The sequence below is a fragment of the Dendropsophus ebraccatus genome, chromosome 5 (genome assembly GCF_027789765.1).
Source record: "Dendropsophus ebraccatus isolate aDenEbr1 chromosome 5, aDenEbr1.pat, whole genome shotgun sequence".
Lineage (NCBI taxonomy): Eukaryota > Metazoa > Chordata > Amphibia > Anura > Hylidae > Dendropsophus > Dendropsophus ebraccatus.
The window spans coordinates 136,589,268-136,608,662 of record NC_091458.1 but is presented as its reverse complement, the minus strand read 5'-3'; the positions used below and the strand labels follow the sequence as shown (position 1 = coordinate 136,608,662).

At 46.9% G+C, this 19,395-nt stretch overlaps 1 protein-coding gene across 1 annotated transcript; it reads left to right on the top strand.

Annotated features, from left to right (window-relative positions):
• LYPLA2 (lysophospholipase 2) lies at positions 1 to 16,422 on the top strand. Its single transcript, XM_069971397.1, has 9 exons — positions 1 to 212; positions 364 to 395; positions 9,548 to 9,613; positions 9,703 to 9,750; positions 9,837 to 9,907; positions 12,902 to 12,975; positions 13,254 to 13,355; positions 14,420 to 14,593; positions 15,747 to 16,422. The coding sequence occupies exons 1-9, from the start codon at positions 135 to 137 to the stop codon at positions 15,795 to 15,797; spliced, it is 696 nt and encodes a 231-aa protein (XP_069827498.1). The 5' UTR covers positions 1 to 134; the 3' UTR covers positions 15,798 to 16,422.
• Positions 16,423 to 19,395: the final 2,973 nt, after the last annotated feature.

The following is a 19,395-nucleotide window of genomic DNA, read 5'->3' as shown; positions in this document are numbered from 1 at the left end:
TGAGGCCGTGACGTTGGGGAGAGGCGCGACCACGTGACATGCGCCGGGGTTAGATCCGCTTAGCGGCTGCGGCTCATTGTTTCTCATCGGGAGGTCAGAGGTCACCGGGGCGGTGTGTGACATCACTCCGGTGCATGTGCGGAAACAACATGTCTGTGCCGCTACTCACCGACGCTGTGACCGTACCCGGAGGGGAGCGAGAGACGGCAGCGGTGAGTATGTTACTACTCCGGCATTGTGGTGTGTTGAGCCTGTGCAGACTGCTGTGTGTGCCCGTGCGGTGCCGCATGCCCCCGATCACCGCTATGTGTTATACAATGTCACCGATCTGTGCACTGATGTGTGTGTCTCTGCCGTCCACAGGTGATCTTCCTGCATGGCCTAGGGGACACGGGGTAAGTTGTCTATTGTCTGCAGAGCTGACCTCCCTGCTGATCACAGGGCACTGCTGGGGGAGGGCAGGGGATCAGGCACTGCTGGGGGGAGAGCAGAGGATCAGGCACTGCCGGGGGGAGGGCAGAGGATCAGGCACTGCTGGGGGGAGGGCAGAGGATCAGGCACTGCTGGGGGGAGGGCAGAGGATCAGGCACTGCCGGGGGGAGGGCAGAGGATCAGGCACTGCTGGGGGGAGGGCAGAGGATCAGGCACTGCTGGGGGGAGGGCAGGGGATCAGGCACTGCCGGGGGGAGGGCAGGGGATCAGGCACTGCCGGGGGGAGGGCAGGGGATCAGGCACTGCCGGGGGGAGGGCAGGGGATCAGGCACTGCCGGGGGGAGGGCAGAGGATCAGGCACTGCCGGGGGGAGGGCAGGGGATCAGGCACTGCCGGGGGGAGGGCAGGGGATCAGGCACTGCCGGGGGGAGGGCAGGGGATCAGGCACTGCCGGGGGGAGGGCAGGGGATCAGGCACTGCCGGGGGGAGGGCAGGGGATCAGGCACTGCCGGGGGGAGGGCAGGGGATCAGGCACTGCCGGGGGGAGGGCAGGGGATCAGGCACTGCCGGGGGGAGGGCAGGGGATCAGGCACTGCCGGGGGGAGGGCAGGGGATCAGGCACTGCCGGGGGGAGGGCAGGGGATCAGGCACTGCCGGGGGGAGGGCAGGGGATCAGGCACTGCCGGGGGGAGGGCAGGGGATCAGGCACTGCCGGGGGGAGGGCAGGGGATCAGGCACTGCCGGGGGGAGGGCAGGGGATCAGGCACTGCCGGGGGTGAGGGGAGGGCAGGGGATCAGGCACTGCCGGGGGTGAGGGGAGGGCAGGGGATCAGGCACTGCCGGGGGTGAGGGGAGGGCAGGGGATCAGGCACTGCCGGGGGTGAGGGGAGGGCAGGGGATCAGGCACTGCCGGGGGTGAGGGGAGGGCAGGGGATCAGGCACTGCCGGGGGTGAGGGGAGGGCAGGGGATCAGGCACTGCCGGGGGTGAGGGGAGGGCAGGGGATCAGGCACTGCCGGGGGTGAGGGGAGGGCAGGGGATCAGGCACTGCCGGGGGTGAGGGGAGGGCAGGGGATCAGGCACTGCCGGGGGTGAGGGGAGGGCAGGGGATCAGGCACTGCCGGGGGTGAGGGGAGGGCAGGGGATCAGGCACTGCCGGGGGTGAGGGGAGGGCAGGGGATCAGGCACTGCCGGGGGTGAGGGGAGGGAGGGTCATGGCACTGCCAGGGGGAGGGGAGGGCAGGGCAGAGGATTATGGCACTGCCAGGGGGAGGGGAGGGCAGAGGATTATGGCACTGCCAGGGGGAGGGGAGGGGAGGGCAGAGGATCATGGCACTGCCGGGTAAAGGGGAGGACGGGTCATGGCACTGCTGGGGGGAGGGCACAGGATCATGGCACCGCCAGGGGGGAGGAAAAGGGGGGTCATGGCACTGCCAGGGGGCTGGGGAGGGCGGGTCATGGCACTGCCATGGGGGAGGGGAGGGCAGAGGATCATGGCACTGCCAGGGGGCAGTGGAGGGTGGTTTATGGCACTGCCATGGGGCAAAGGAGGGGAGGGCGGGTCATGGCACTGCCAGGGTGCTGGAGGGGGGAGGGTGGCTCATGACACTGCCAGGGGGCTGGGGAGGGCGGGTCATGACACTGCCAGGGGGCTGGGGAGGGGAGGATGGGTCATGGCACTGCCGGAGGGGTGGGCGGGTCATGGCACTGCCAGGGGGCTGGGGAGGGCAGGTCATGGCACTGCCAGGGGGCTTGGGGGGCAGGGGAGTGCCACTACCACAATGTGGCCTGTAGTGACAGCCTCCTCTTCGGCTGACCCTTCAGTATAAGATTGGTGGGGTAGATACCCAACACCCCAACGACCTGTCCTCTCCTTCATGCTGCCCGAACCACCAGTTATAAGACTGCTGCGACCTGGTGGCTTCTTCCTGCCCGACAACATTGCTTGAGGGATCTTTCCCTGTTTGTGTATAGGAAGAGAATGGTGGGGCAGGTAGCATCCGCCGTGGGCTGCCGATGGCTTCAGGCAGCATGAACGTGATGATGACCTATAATTGGTTTTGTTTATTTTCAATACAATTTATAGCGTTAGATGTCCTGGTTTCTGCAGTGCTTTTTCTTCCTTCTTGCTACTGGAAGTCCAAATCCTTACATAAAATACTAGTGGTAGGCCATCAATATACCTCTAGGGAACCCCCTTTAAGGGTGGGTTCACACGTACTGTATCCGCAGCTGATTTAACGTTGTGTGTTTTCAGGGAAATCCGCTGCGGAGGCCTACCCTCTTATTTTCAATGAGAAGACATACTGGCAGCAGAATTGTCATCCCGTTGCGAGTATGTGAGTGCCGCCCCCCTTAACCCCCCCCCCCCCCCCGCTGCCTGGAACATTCTGTACCTGGTCTGCGCTCTGGCTGCATCTGAGCCTCCCGGTTCCCGCTCAGCAAATCATTGCACGGCCCAGCAGCAGTCAATAATTGACTGGGCAGGACCTCCGGGAGCCTCAGAAGCAGGTAATGGGGGGTGGGGGTTAAAGGGGCGGTACTTACATACTCACAGTGGGATTACAATCCCGCTGCGAGTATGACTTCTCATTGAAAATAACAGGGTTGGTTTCTGCAGCGGCTACGGTGTGAACACACCATAAGGCTGGGTTCACACTACGTATATTTCAGTCAGTGTTGTGGTCCTCATATTGCAACCAAAACCAGGAGTGGATTGAAAACACAGAAAGGCTCTGTTCACACACTGTTGAAATTGAGTGGATGGCCGCCATTTAATGGCAAATATTTGCTGTTATTTTGAAAACAACGGCTGTTGTATTGAAATAATGGCCGTTATTTACTGTTATATGGCGGCCATCCACTCAATTTCAACATTGTGTGAACAGATCCTTTCTGTGTTTTTAATCCACTCCTGGTTTTGGTTGCAATATTAGGACCACAATACTGACTGAAATATACGTAGTGTGAACCCAGCCTTAGACTGTGATGATTGCCAGGATTCTGCATACTCATGCCCCATTCATATAAACATGGTGAGAAATCCACAGTCATGCTGCAGACACGACGCCACTCGGATGGATTCTCTATGTGAACATACAGCTGGGGGGACGCTATACTACTCAGTCCTACAATTTCCTCCATTCCGACTAGTATTGAGATTTTCCACAGATACATGTTGTCATATCCTACTAGCAGATTTATACAGAACTTCTGGCTGTAGAACTGATCAGCTAATATTGGAACTGATCAATAGTCGGCACCGGGCGTTTGTGCTGCTATTGATTTCCAGAACAAGGCTGCAGTGCTTTATAAAGCTTGTCAGCTGCTCAGCGATGACTGACAGTCTCTAAAGCGTCATATATAAGACTTAGGGCCCTATTCCTCCGGACGATTATCGCTCAGATTATCGTTAAATCGTTCGAATCTAAACGATAATCGTTCGGTTGAAATGCAGTTAACGATTAACAAGCGAACGAGAAATCGTTGATCGCTTCATAAGACCTGGACCTATTTTTATCGTTGCTCGTTCGCAAATCGTTCGCATTGAATAAGACGTCGTTCAGTCGTTTGCAGTAGATACGAACGCAATAGCGAAGAAAAAACGATCGCAAATACGATCATAAGTAACGATTATCGTTCCATCCATGGAAATGAGTGAACGTTTTCAGGTCTGTTGCAATGGCAGTCGTTTGAGATTGTTAATCGTTAACGATTATGCGAATGATAATCGTCCGGTGGAATAGGGCCCTAAGGGTCCATTTACACAGAAAGATTATCTGACAGATTATCTGCCAAAGATTTGAAGCCAAAGCCAGGAGCAGACTATAAACAGAGAATAGGTCATAAAGGAAAGCCTGAGATTTCTCCTCTTTTCAAATCCGTTCCTGGCTTTGGCTTCAAATCTTTGGCAGATAATCTGTCAGATAATCTTTCTGTGTAAATGGACCCTAAGGCAGGGGTTGGGAACCTTGGCTCTCCAGCTGCTTAAAAACTACAACTCCCATCATGCCTGGACAGCCAAGGCTAAAGCTTTGGCTGTCCAGGCATGATGGGAGTTTTAGTTTTGCAAAAGCTGGAGAGCCAAGGTTCCCTGCCCCTGGCCTAAGGGAAGCATTATGGATTTAAAGGGGCCTTTTCCACAGGCCGATATATAGGCCAGGGAGATGCTAGAAATGCTCCTTTGGCCGATAATCAGCCTGTGTAAAAGTGACCGCCTGATCGTGTCTTTAGAGCAGGCTTTAAAATTTATCGATATGGGCCACACATCTTCCTGTAAAATAGTCAATGACAATCAAGGGGAAGCTGACAGCACAGATAATCACATATCCATGCTGTCAGTTTCCAGATCGCAAGCAATGAATACTTACCATCCCTGCTGCTTGTGATTCAGCATCCGGCTCTCCAGTCTTCCGGCTGCTGCTGTATCTTCAGTCCCCGTCTCCTCCAGAATGGTTGACAGCCAAAGGAGGCGGGGCCTGAGAATACAGAGCGGGATGCCGGATCACAAGCAGCACGAATGGTAAGTATAAGACTGCTTGTCATCTGTAGTGTCAGTTTCCATGGCTGCACAAACGATACAAGGATTGTTCATGCAGCCCAGCCGCTTGATTTGTTGTGCTGTGTAAAGGCACCTCAAACAAGTCGCTGATTGGTGCTTCCATGGCCGAGAAATCTTCAGTTGTAAATGCCTACTTCTTGGTTGCATAAGCCTTCCTTTTGTTCATTGACAGCCACAAGGCTTATTCACTGCACAGAGGTGGTGACTAAAAGGAGATGGGCAGCCTAACCCTGGGGTCTTGCCATGCTGGGGAATGAGCCTAGTGGCAATCTGAGTTTTTTTTCTACATTATTACAGAAAGGGGATGAAAAGGACTATGGAGATAGAGGTATACCTAGAATCCCAAGAGAGGACCTGTCTAGCCATGGGCCTGGTTTTAGCTATCTTTAGCTGCTGACAGGTTTGCTTGAGAGTGTCACTGTCATTATAACTTTCAAAATCAACAGTAGATGTGATAGAAAGCAAATTTACAATATACATTCATTATTTTTATCTTGCTGTAAAACAAAGCTGAACTTACCAGAAATCCAGGTCCAGTCTCCAGGTCCAGTCTCCTGAACAGACTAAACACAGTAAGGGCCCTATTCCACCGGGCGATTATCGTTCGCATAATCGTTAACGATTAACGATCTCAAACTACCGCTATTGTGAAAGACCTGAAAACGTTCACTCATTTCCATGGAACGATAATCGTTACTTATGATCGTATTTGCGATCGTTTTTTCTTCGCTATTTATTCGCTATTGCGTTTGTATCTACTGTGAACGACTGGACGACGTCTTATTCAATGCGAACAATTTGCGAACGAGCAACGATAAAAATAGGTCCAGGTTTTATAAAGCGATCAACGATTTCTCGTTCGGTCATTAATCGTTAACTACATTTCAACCGAACGATTATCGTTTAGATTCAAACGATTTAACGATAATCGTCCGGTGGAATAGGGCCCTAATTCTGGCCAGTACAGAGAGTCACGGCTCAATGTGTCCATCAATCACATGACTGCCTTCTCTCTGTGATGTTCACATTTTCTCTTGTATAGAAATGACTGTGTCCTCTTAATCAGTCTTACATAGCGGTCTCACATTGCAGACATGAATAAGCGTATGCAAGTGGAATTTTTGCATATGATTTGAACTTTTATGATACAGTCTTTAGAGTAGTGCATTAGAGTACTTATTGGAAACCTCATTTAGAAAGGGAGTTGTGACTCTTAAAGGGGTTAAATAGAATAAGCTATAATTGGTGAGGCGCTGACATCCGGCGTCCTGCCGATTACCTGTTCGGTGCCTGCACGAAAGTGATAACGGACGGAAGCACAGGGTTCTATTCAGGGCCGGCGTTAGGGGGGGGCAAACAAGGCAGTTGCCCAGGGCCCCCATCCCCCAGGGGGCCCCCTGCAGCTGCCGTGATTCCTGGGTGTCAGATTCAGGAATACACGGCAGCAGCCTGCACCAGGGCAGATGGAGCTCTGCTCTAAGCACAGGCTGACAGAGCGGCTGCTGGAGCCACACCCCCCTCCCCCGCCTCCTTCCCTGAGGTCCCCTGCACTGAGGAGCTGCTGCTGCTGGAGCCCACACTCCCCCTTCCCTGAGGGTCTTGTCCTGTCCTGCTGCTGGAGCCGACACCTCCCCTCCCCCTCCTTCTCCTTCCCTGAGGTCCCGTACACACCAGGCTTCCTGTCCTGCTGCTGTAATGTTACACTGCTGGCAGTCGGGACAACAGGAAAGAGGAGGAAGAAACCAGCAGCAGCAGCATGAGGCTCCCAGTCTGGCCTGTCATCAGCTGCTGAATTATTAACTACCAACTACTAATGTAAGTATATGTGTATATAGTGTATATAGTGTATGGGTGTACTGCTATATAATGTGTATGGGGGGGGGGGGTTGTACTGTTCTATAATGTGTATGGGGGTGTGTGTGTGTGTGTACAGTTTTATTATGTTTGGGGGGGTCGTACTGTTATATAATTTGTATGGGGGGTGTGTGTGTACAGTTATATCATGTTTGGGGGGTCGTACTGTTATATAATGTGTATGGGGGTGTGTGTACGGTTATATTATGTGTTTGGGGGTGTACTAATATATAATATATATTCAGTGTGTATGGTGTGTGTCTGTGTGTGTACTGGATATTTATGCATAATAATGTGTGTTTAAATATGTGTGAGATTGTATGTGTGAGGCCGGGTTTACACTACGTATAACAACGGCCATTCTGTGACCCGGTCGAATCACAGAACCGCCGGGGTTACTGAAGATCATCCTGGATGCTACAGCAGTACAGGCCGAATGATCTTCACTTCTGGTGAATCCGGATGTAAGCGCACACAGTGTATCCGAATACACCAATGCTCACAATGGAGTGTGTGGCTGAAGCCAGACGCTCCATTGTGTGAACTGACAGCTTCTCTGTGGCCACTATTCAATGAATAGTGGACACAAGAAACGGACATGACGGTTTTTAGTGTGGCCAGATGGAACCCCGGCTTGAGTGTATACCATGTGTATGTATATATATATGTACTATGTGTATACACTCCGGCCAAGATTCCATTAATTTCAATAGAACGTGTATTTTGTATAAATCACGGCCAATGTTGCAAATTCCAACAACAGCCGTGATTGATACAAAACATACGTTGTGTGAACGTAGCCTGAGACTGTGTATGTCTGTGTTCTCATGTACAAGTAAACATCACAATGCGTAGTGGATATAATACAATGTAGTGCACCTGGCTAGTAACACCTCAATATGGAGGAAATATAAAGTGCCTCAACACATAAGTATTATAAGAAGTGGCTATATATATATATATATATATATATATATATATATATATATATATATATATATATATACACACACACACACACACACTGTATAAGGTGTATTGTATTATATTTATAATATATTGAGGTATTAAAGCGGTGCTGTCATTTGTCATATCTTGTGACATGTCATTCAGAGACCTATGGGGATCACCACTTATAAGCGGGTCATGTGCGCAGTGCAAGGTCTGATTTCTAGTCTGTGGAGTGAGTGAATCAGCCAGGGAGTGAAGTGCTCTACTGTGTGCTTCACCCACTTATAACTAAAAATTTCAGCAGGTCTCTCAGTGACATGTCAGAGGTTTAGATAAGTGACAATACCGCTGTGCAGCGCAGCTCTTTTCTGCCCAATTTGACATTGGCGATGTAGAGAAACTGCTGCACGCCATGTGGCACAGCTGCCAAGCAAACCATCTAATGCAGGTACTAGAGAGGAGCAAAGCAGATTCTTATTGATATGTACGAAGTAAAACAAAGACAACAGTTGGGGGAAAAGTGGCCATGTTTTTGTAGCGCTGGATAACCCCTTGAATGACTTCTGCGAGTATGTAATGCAGCCACCCCCTTAACCCCTTCCTCCGTTCCCACCCAGCTCCCGCTCTCTGTATACATTACCTCTCTCCTGCACGGGGTCCCGGCGTACTGCTCTCCCGCCCGGCCAATCAGTGTTTAGCCCAGCCGCAGCCACTGATTGGCTGGGCGGGAGAGCAGGACGCCGGGTCCCTGTGCAGGAGAGAGGTAATGTATATACACAGCGGAGGAAGGGGTTAAGGGGGCGGCTGCATTACATACTACCGCTGCGAGTATGTGTGCACAGGACCTGGCAGGATATTAACTCATAGCAGATCTTGCTGCCAAACTCGCAGCGAGATTTCCGCTGTGAGTCAGTACGTGTGCATGTACCCTTATTGTGCATTTACATGTAGCGAGTTTGCAGTGGCTTTCATGCTGCAAGTTTCTCAGCAAATCCGCTGCAATACTCAGTATCATTATAGTCAATGGCCCGGGATTCTTACATAGGATATTCATTCTACTATGAGAATGTAGTGACGGCCATGTTTAACTAATTAGATGCCAGTAAAAATAATAACCAGCCCATGATTACCTGCTCATGCTTACCTGTCTGCTTTTACCTGTCCATGCTCCTGTTTGAGGAGTCTCTGGGTCCCTGCTCACTGATAGCCGCTCAACCAATCACAGGCTGCAGCAGGACAGCACATTGAGTGGCTGAGTGCAGAGACCCAGAGACTCATTGAGGAGCGTGGCGAGGGTGCGCAGGCAGGTAAGCAGTTGCTCTTTATTATTTTTACTGGCAGTTAATTAGTTAAACATGGCGGTCACTACATTCCTGCAGCAGATATTCAGAATGCAGGGCCAGAACTAAGCTATGAATGATGAAACACTGCATCCAATCTACAGCAAACATGGTACATTTAATTGGGGCCCCATTTTAAATTTTGCCCAGGGCCTCACTTAGCCTAAAACCGGCCCTGGTTCTATTCCCTGTGTAGCTGTGGCACCAGAGTACTGCAGCCTCAGCTCCTATTGAAGTGTATAGGAGCCTGCAGTACAGCAGCAGCACCGCTATTTTTTAAAAAAAATTGCTGGATATCTTATAACACGGCAAACAATACATCAGAACTTGCTGAATATCATTTTACTGGTGGTTTATGTTGTAAGTTGGGTAGCCTTGTTCTTATGTACTTTTATTCTCTTATTCTGTAGACATGGCTGGGCTGAGGCAATGTCTGCGATTAAATTGCCACATGTCAAGTACATCTGTCCACATGCGTAAGTATTCATCTATTGGTCTAGTCCTAGTTTTTAATGGTCTGTAAGTTACCTGTGAATCAAGTAACACTGACCATCTCTGTCCGCAGGCCTCGCATTCCTGTAACTCTGAACATGAAGATGGTGATGCCAGCATGGTGAGTCTGTGTCTGTCCTAGGGGTCCTCCATTTGCTTTCTTTCTGGACCTTTTTCTTACACAACACGTCTTTTCTTTCCTTGTAGGTTTGACCTGATGGGTCTGAGTCCAGATGCTCCTGAGGATGAGGCCGGCATTAAGAAGGCTGCAGATAGCAGTAAGAATACATTTAGATTCATTAGGTTTCTTCCACAAAAAACAGGCCCACATGACTGTCAAATAGTGGTAACATAAAATAAATGTTTAAGTGTTACTGCCATTATTGTGTTGGCCGAACCCAACCCGAAATGCTAACTTTACTGATGGCTGTCTGGAGCGGATAAGGTTACACAGTACAGTCCTGTCATAGAGATGATATGGCTGACAGCCTCACATGGATTACCTCACAGTGTGGAGGTGATGGAGGTCACTAAGATGCCTAACACATCCACTATGCAGTGAGGGCTTTTACTGGATATCTGGCCCGGGCCTGAAGCTATTATGGACAGGTCCTAGAAAAAGACTCTGGGTCCTTCAATGAATTCTCCGTGGGTAGCGGTATGGATGCTTAAAGGGGGACTCCTCCAATCCCTTTAGTTAACCACCTCATGTCTAATCTCTCAGCTTTTCCTACTCCTTTATCCTTCCTTTTTAAAGCTGTCTGTAAAGGTCTCCCTGTCCTATTTACTAACTACACAAGCAGACTTCTCTGACCGACTCCAACTCCACAGCAACTGACTATAAACTGACTTCCTTTCCTGTCACAGCCCGTTTTGTATAGAGAGCTCATTAACATAGCCCCGCCCCTTGCTGCAACCTTCCTCTCAGCTAGAAGCAGTTCCCTTGGGAGACTATTGGTGGCGCTGCTGCCTAACAGCTAGGTGTGTGTGTGGTTTGTAACTCCTCTTTAGCTTGCCAGCTTCTTTGTCAGGCGGAATTTCACGGTGGAACCCCGTCTACCTCAGTGTGACATGGCCTGTCTATGGGTGAGCTTGTGCGCCTCCGCTGCCACCGCTCTCCACTTAAAGAATTGACATGTCAATTCTTCAAGCGGAGAGCGGAGGCACGCGAGTTCTGCCACTCCACCCCCCTTTAGCTGTTTAGTGCTTGGTTTAACCGCTTCTTAGCTGTACTGCTGTTTTTTTAAATCTTTTTATTTACTCTTACATACTATGACCAGTGCATCAGTAACCCCTTCTTCCCCTAGCTGCCATCTGTATCAATGTATGGTGTAAATTATCCCCCAGCATGGTAAAGTCTGTTTATTGCACAACACTAGTCATGGCACAGCAGAGAGGAGAATGTGCTGTGATTAGCCAGAGAAGGGAAGGTTCAGGTGTCAATACTGCCGGCAAACAGCCCATCTGTCCCTGATAGATCGGGGGGAGGGAACCTTGGCTTTAGCTTTGGCCGTCCAGGCATGATGGGAGTTGAAGTTATGCAACAGTTGGAGAGCCAAGGTTCCCTCCCCCTGTGATAGATGATGGAGATATGGTGTATGTGGCCACTTCAGGCAGCTGATCAGTCATCCATAGGCCATCGATATTAAAGGTAATGTACCATCAGGCCCGGGCTGAAGCACTGGAGGCGGGCTGACCCACCCCCCACCCCTCTATAATACGGCTCCATTGATTCTAATGGAACTGAGGGTGGGTCGGCCCGCCTCCAGTGCTTCAGCCTGGGCCTGATGGATTCCCTATAAAGTCCCACCTTAGCTCTTTTCTATGTTGTACTGTACATCTGCTGATGACTGGGTGTTTTGTCCATACTTTCCCTGTCCACTAAAAGTCTCGATTTGTTTTTATGGTTCAATTAAACTTTTTATTGAACCAAGTAAAAAAAAAACAATATATAATGCAAACAATAAAATAGAATGGTTCCACATTTCATATAAAACATAGCCAATAAAATTTCTTTTTAACAATTGGCTTCCACAGACAATGCAGTAACCACGGCAGAGGTTTGATCCGTTTTGCTGCTTTATAAGAATACAAACACACACAACATATCCGCAGCGAATTCAATGAGCTGACATACTCGCAGCGGGATTGTCATACACACCTGCCTCCCTTTTCCTTTTTGGTTGTTTGTAGCAGGTGGGCTAGCACCCCCTTTTGGCTACCTGTGGTGCACGCCTGGACTTTTGAATCTTGTATTGATTTTAGCACAAGGCTGCAACATAAAAAACATGGCCACTTTTGGACCACTCTTGTCTCCAGATTGGGTGGGGTTCGAAACTCAGTTCCATTTAAGTAAATGGAGCTTAAAGGGGTTATTCAGTGCTACAAAAACATGGCCACTTTTGCCCCACTCTTGTCTCCAGTTCAGGTGTGGTTTGCAATTAAGCTCCATTTACTTCAATGGAACTGCGTTTCAAACCCCACCCAAACTGGAGACAAGAGTGGTGCAAAAGTGGCCATGTTTTTATAGCATTGGATAACCCCTATAATTGCAATTGCTGGATAACCCCTTTAAATGGGTAGTTCAGCAAAAAAAAAAAATCTTTTAAATCAACTTTTGCCATAGATTTGTATTTTCCTTCTATTAAAAATCTCAAGTCTTCCAGTACTTATCAGATGCTGTATATCCTGCAGGAAGTGGTGTATTCTCTCCAGTCTGATACAGTGCTCTCTGCTGCCACCTCTGTCCATGTCAGGAACTGTCCAGAGCAGCAGCAAATCCCCATAGAAAATCTCTCCAGACTGGAAAGAATAAACAACACGATCTGCAGGACGTACAGCAGCTAATAAGTACTGGAAAAATTTGTAATTTATTTTTTGCTGAACCACACCTTTAATTTAGTACAGTATCATGCCGGATTAAAGTGCCGGAGCACGTCCACTGACCTGTCGTGAATTCCTCTCTGCGTCTTGAAATTTGAGTATTAATAGCTATAAAAAAATCCTGATCCATTCTGATCCAATAGAGGCCAAGCACATTACGGCCTCGGCATGTTTGAAGCTATAGAGACTGGAACTTTCAGTCGCAGGGAGGAATTCACGGCTGATCTCCTCGGTGGACGTGCTAAAAGGTACACTTTAAGGTCAACATTTGTAAAGGGTGCATATAGGTCTTCAGCTCTGTCAGTTATACCTTTTCAGCTGTAAAGTGCTGTGCTGTGAATATGTTGGTGCTGTATAAATAAAAAAATATCTAATTCTTTCCCTTTCAGTTAAAAGTATCATTGAACACGAAGTGAAGAATGGAATTCCAGCTAATAGGATTGTCCTTGGAGGATTTTCTCAGGTACCTAGTGTGCATTTCTTATGGCTGTATAGAAGATAGGATCAGGCCTGCATTTCTTCTATGGTCCTTCCCTCTCTGCTGCTATGCTAAGGGCCCTATTACATGGAGCGGTAATCATTCCTGGCTTTGGTTTAAAAAAATCTGTTTGTGTAAACGCATCCTAAGGTTGGATTAGGTGTGAAAGTACACCAACACAAACTAGAAACTTGAAAGTGTTACGGATGGTGTGTTACATGTGCTAGATTTTAACTTTTTTTTTTCCCCCCCTTTAAATATAGGGAGGCGCCCTGTCCTTGTATACTGCTCTGACTTGTCAACACAAACTTGCTGGCGTTGTTGGGCTTAGCTGTTGGCTGCCGCTTCATAAGACATTCCCTCAGGTAAAACTAAAATGACCTTAAAGGAAAATTCCAATGGAAGTTTCCTGAAGTCAGGCTATTTATTATGGCATTATTATGGCCATTGACGTTGGCAGCATGTAGCTGTGTCATAGGCTATCTCCCTTGTTACTGTCATGGGTAAAAGAGATGCAAAAAAGGATCATTATTGGCTTTCGAACCAGATTTATCAAGCTGCCTGGAACCCCCAAACTCTGGGTTTCCTCTCAGCGACCAATCGAAGCTTAGGTTTCACTTTACCAAAGCTCATTAGGATATAAAACAAGAGCTGTGATTGGTTACTGTAAGAAGAACCAGAAAGTGAGCGTGTCAGCAGCTCGAAAAATCTGGGCTGATGAATTCCTATAAACCCTTTAGATTTGTTTGAGGAAAGGGAAGATGAGCTGCTTAATAGCAGGGCAGTAGGGGGAAAGTGCCTTAAAGAGGTGTTTCCATAAGGGCTGGTTAGGGCACATGAACCTGTGTGAAAAAACATGGCTCCCCTCATCTATGTGGCAGCAGCTCGACTGTTTCAATGACGCAGTTAGAAGTGAATTGAGAGACATATGGTTGGGACACCTGTGTTTCTTATAGATGCTGACTGGTGATGGGACCTGCTTCATGCAGACATTCATGTCCTGTCATTAGGATAGAAATGTCGAAGATGGGACTCTATCATTACATGTATGCCCGCTAACCTGCTGCTATGCACTTGTTGCCTGTGGAACCCTGGTTATTTTATGGATGTATGCCCAGAATTCCTTAACAGATTTGAACAATAAATGCGTCACATGCACAAGTGCAGCCAGCAGGTTAGTATACATGCATGTGATAATAGAATCCCTTTTAGTATGTATAGTATGCACAAAATGGTCCAAAAGGTGAGATGTCTGGTATAGTGGAATAAGTTAGTGATGTGTCTTCTAAAATGCACTGTGTGCGTTCCTATACATATGCATATCCACATATAGGGGTTGAACTATTCAGTGTCCCTTGTACTATATACCTCCCCTTTATATAGATTCTTATAGAAGTGTCTCATCTATCCACACTTTTGATATTGATAGGCTGCATCTGGTGTAAATAAGGACATCTCCATCCTGCAGTGTCATGGGGAGGCGGATCCTATGATACCAGTTCGCTTTGGAACTCTCACCTCAGAAAAGCTGAAATCTGTGCTGACCCCATCAAAGGTTCAATTTAAAACATATCCGGGAGTCATGCACAGCACCAACCAAGAGGTGAGGGATGTGTGGCCAGTCATTAAGTTCATATAATATTGAGTCTTGTCCCCATTTATGTTTTGACCTAATTGAGTGCTCATCCATGTAGAACAATCCATGTTTGTTAGAAAGCGTCCATGACCATAAGTTAAAGGGGTACTCTGGAGGAAAAAAATAATTTCAATTTAACTGGTGTCATAAATTTATACAGATTTGTAAATTACTTTAAAAAAAATGTAAGTATTTCAGTACTTATCAGCTGCTGTATCTCCTACAGGAAGTGGTGTGTTCTTTCCAGTGCTCTCTGCTGCCACCTCTGTCCATGAAAGGAACTGTCCAGAGCAGTAGCAAATCCACATAGAAAACCTCTGATGGAGAGAGATGGCAGCAAAGAGCGCTGTCAGACTGGAAAGAATTATCCATATCGGTGGTAGAAGTTCCACCATCCTGAACATTTGCACCCAGTTTGTCAATTGATTTTGGCGGTGCTGCTTTACATACATAATATAATGTACCTATTGTTGGACGCTGGTACTGCATCATAGCTTCTACTCAGAAGGGGAATAAAAAGTGCTATGTGTATGCCCCACCCATTCATATAGGATTCACGTCCGTTTGGTAGTATTTGAATAACAAATTGTACATATGACCCCCTTCAGTAGACCTTAAAATGGATGAAGACCCAAAACCAGACCTTCGAAATATAGGTATAGACCCCCCAGGCCATACCCCTACCCATATTGGCCAATATTTAATGGTGACAGTATAGTGGTAGATTTCAGCACAACATAGGCTCTGCAGCTGGTGATTACAGTGCAGTTACATCCGATGACTCGCTTTGTATCCCAACATAGTAAATGGGTCCCCCGTGTGCTTCCACATAGTATTTGGGTTCTCTCCAAATTCCCACAGCTGGCTTCTCTCCTCCCACTGCAGACAACATGGAGTTTGTCTCCTTAGGATGGACATGCTATTGAAAGTGTACCCCCAGCTGGCATACCCTCCTCGGCATGCATCGCAGTTTGGGAAACACTCATCTATGTAATGCACAGACACTTGGTTACAATTGCACTGATAGATACTATTATATGTATCCTATTAGTATTGAATGGGTTTGTTCATCTATATAACATTGTTCATCTTATAACTTTTTTTTCTTTTCTTTTTGTAGGAAATGATGGCCGTGAAAGAGTTCTTGGAGAAAGTAATCCCAAGGGTGTAACTCACAGTTCCACTGCAGGAAACAGTCTCTAGGCCTCACCTCCAGTGTTTCTTCCCTGAGCCCATGTCCTTTTACCTATCCGCCCCCCACTCTGTGCTGGTTTCTGATAAAAGTATTATCTGTCCTGCCAGCTGGATTGGAGTTGTTTAAGGTACAGGGTGGGGGTCGCTGCTCCTACACCCATTCCATAACGCCTGCAATAAAGGAGGGCAGGTTCTATCATTGCTGCTGCTTTTTTTTCAAGATCCTTGTTGTTACATTTCATATTGTTCTGCTGTCCCGGGTTCTTATCCCAGATCAGCGGGAAGCCACCATATACCTCAGAGGAGCAGCTGAGTATTGAGAAGTGAATGTACCTTAAACACTCCGTCCTTTCAGGAGCAGAGCTCGGGCCCGTTGCAGCTGGTACTGTGCCCCTCCCCCCTATCTAGGTATCTTCACAGGCATCTGTCCCAACTCCAGACAGATGTTATGCTTTTGGCCTTGCATCCATGTTCTCTGAGCTCAGATTGTGTACGTGTAAGGCTCAGCATGCACTGGGAAGAGAGCAGTGTACCTACTCGAGCAGCATTAGCCTCATTTTTGTTTTGTTTTTTTAATTCACAATAAAAGCCTTTGACCCCTTTTTTTTTGGTCTTTCCTTTTAACACTTTACTGTGTTACCATAACTTTTAAAACGTACCTGTGAGATATAAATAAAATAAGTACAGATCCATGCTGTGGTCTGGGTTGAACTTTTAAGAAAGTGGCATAGCAAAACGTAGTAACATTGTAATGGGATCACACATAGGCACACTGGAGTTATATCTCTACAGTAAAAAAAGTTCAGTGTACAATATTAAGTGTACTCACTGTATATACTGACAGCAGCTGCCTGTGTACCTCAGAGCTAAAATCAGGCTCCCCTCCTTTGGACTGGGCTGTCCTGCTCTGTGGTGAGTCTGTCCATAAGATGGCCGAAATGAAGGAGCATGTAACCATGCCCCGCCCCCTAGTGTCCACCACTGAGCCTGTACATGCCTCCTGCATGTTGGCCATCTTATGGACAAACTTGCCGCAGGGCAGCACAACTTGGAGGAGTGGAGTCTGATTTTAGCTCTGAGGTACACAGGGAGCTTTCAGTATATACAGTGAGTACACTAATACAGTACACCAAACTATATTATAAAGTGGCCAACCCCTTTAAATATCTAAATTATGATTGAATAAAAAGAAATATATATCCAAAATAAAGGGGTTATCCAGAATTAGAAAAACATGGCCACTTTTTTTCAGAGACAGCACCACTCTTGTCTGCAGTTTGGGTGCAGGTTTTGGAACTCCATTGAAGTAAATAGATCTTAATTTTAAACCGCACCTGAACTGGAGACAAGAGTCAAAGGGGGAGATTTATCAAACTGGTGTAAAGTAGACCAACAAAACACAGTAATCACTGAACTCAAGGGGAACAGTGAAAAAAACTCCAATGAAGTACTCAAGAGTCTCCACAGATGTCCCCAAATTTAAATATGCAAAACAAGAGTCCGTGGAGTCTGGCTATCCCGTGTTTTGAGACTCGCAACAGAGACTCCACAGACTCTTGTTTTGCATATTTAAATTTTTGGGGGCATCAGTGGAGACTCTTGATTGAGTACTTCATTGGAGTTTTTTTTTCCACTGTTCTCCTTGAGTTCAGTGATTACTGGGTTTTGTTGGTTGATTTGTCATTGCTCCAACTAGCCAGAATCCTACTCCACACTGACGAGGGGCAAATACCCCGAAATGGCTGTCTGTGGATGGAGGCGTGCCTTGGCAAGCCCTTGTCAATGCTCGTACCTCAAGTTAGACATTGGCAAAAAGGGGCCACCCTGGTTTTTCCCTATTTTTGTTCTAATACTTGCAACTGAGTGGGACTTAAGGAGCTTATTTATCAGGGTGGTGTGGTGCTCTCCCCATCATGGAGGCACCCCGTGGCAACAGGCTAGAGATATCTGGCTATCCTGTGTTTTGAGACTCACAACCGAGACTCCACAGCCTCTTGTTTTGCATGGTGTAAAGTAGAATAGTCTTAGTTCCCCCTAGCAACCAATCAGATTTCACATTTCATTCCTCACAGACTCTTTGAAAAATGAAAGGTGGAATCTGATTGGTTGCTAGGGGCAACTGCGACAATCCTACTTTACACCAGATGATAAATCTCCCTCATTGTGTCTTTGGAAGAAAGTGGCCATTAGAGATGCGTGAATTTACTGTAATAAAGCAAATCACTTCATTAGCTCGGCAGTCGGCTTCCTTCTAACTCACGGCAGCGTCTCCCCAGGTGCCTGGAAAAGCTGAATACAGTCCTGAGTAACGGTTAACATAGTGAATTTTAACAAATGATTGTTGTCAAATTTTCTTCTTTTGGTTCATATTTTTGTATATTACATTCCTTCAAGGGATGTTTAATGAAATATACAAAACTTAGAACGAAAAAAAGTAATAGCTTTATGAAAACCATATTACAACTGAGGTGGTGAATGCCGGCATTTCCCACCTCAGTTGTAATGTTTTGCCTAAAGCTATTAAATTTATTAAACATTTTATTTTTGGTTTATGTCATTTAAACTTCCCCTGAAGGAACGAAATATACATAAATTAGAACAAAAAAAAAAAAATAGTTTCGTCGGAAGCTAAAACTGACAATGGAACCATCATTCTGCTGTCAGTTATTCAAGCAGCATCTGAGCATGATCAGATCATCAACCATCCACCGAAAACTTTACAGGAGAATGAGCAGGTATGTTTAAAAGGGGTGCTCTGGCGAAAATCTTTCAAATCAACTGGTTTCGGAAAGTTATATAGACTTGTAATTTTCCTTTTTAAAAATCTGGTCTTTCCATACTTTTCAGCTGCTGTATGTCCTGCAGGAATTTTTTTTTCAGTCTGACAAAGTGCTCTCTGCTGCCACCTCTGTCCAGGACAAGAACTGTCCAGAGCAGGAAAAGGTTTTCTATCGGTATTTGCTGCTGCTGTGGACAGTTCCTGACAAAGACAGAGGTGGCAGCAGAGAGCCCCGTGTAAGTCTGGAAACAATACACCACTTCCTGCAGGACACACAGCAGCTGATAAGTATGGGAACACTTGAGATTTTTAAATAGAAGTAAATTACAAATTTGTATAACTTTCTGAAACCAGTTGATATGAAAGAAAAAGATTTCCCCCAGAGTACCCCTTAAAATTCATTTTACACAATAAGTATTTCAGCCAGGTTAATAAATCTGCAGAAAGACAGATCGCAGACCAAGGAGTTTGTTAGATGTCAAAATTTATTTAAAAGAAAAAAAAAAAAAAAAAAAAAGATAAATTAAGGAATGTAACACGTCCTTATCTGCATTTAGCTGATATCAGAATACATACACGTTCTTAAAATTCTGTAAACAATCTCAGTAATTTGCTTTAGGAGTACAATGGGCCGAGTACTTTCCAGTATCATCAAACACATTGAGGAAACAAATACTACGCTAACCAGAAGTGTCTGCTTTTGTCTATAGCAGGGGGAGGGAAGCTTGGCTCTCCAGCTGTTGTAAAACTACAACTCCCAGCATGCCTGGACAGCCAAAGCTTTGGCTTTCCAGGC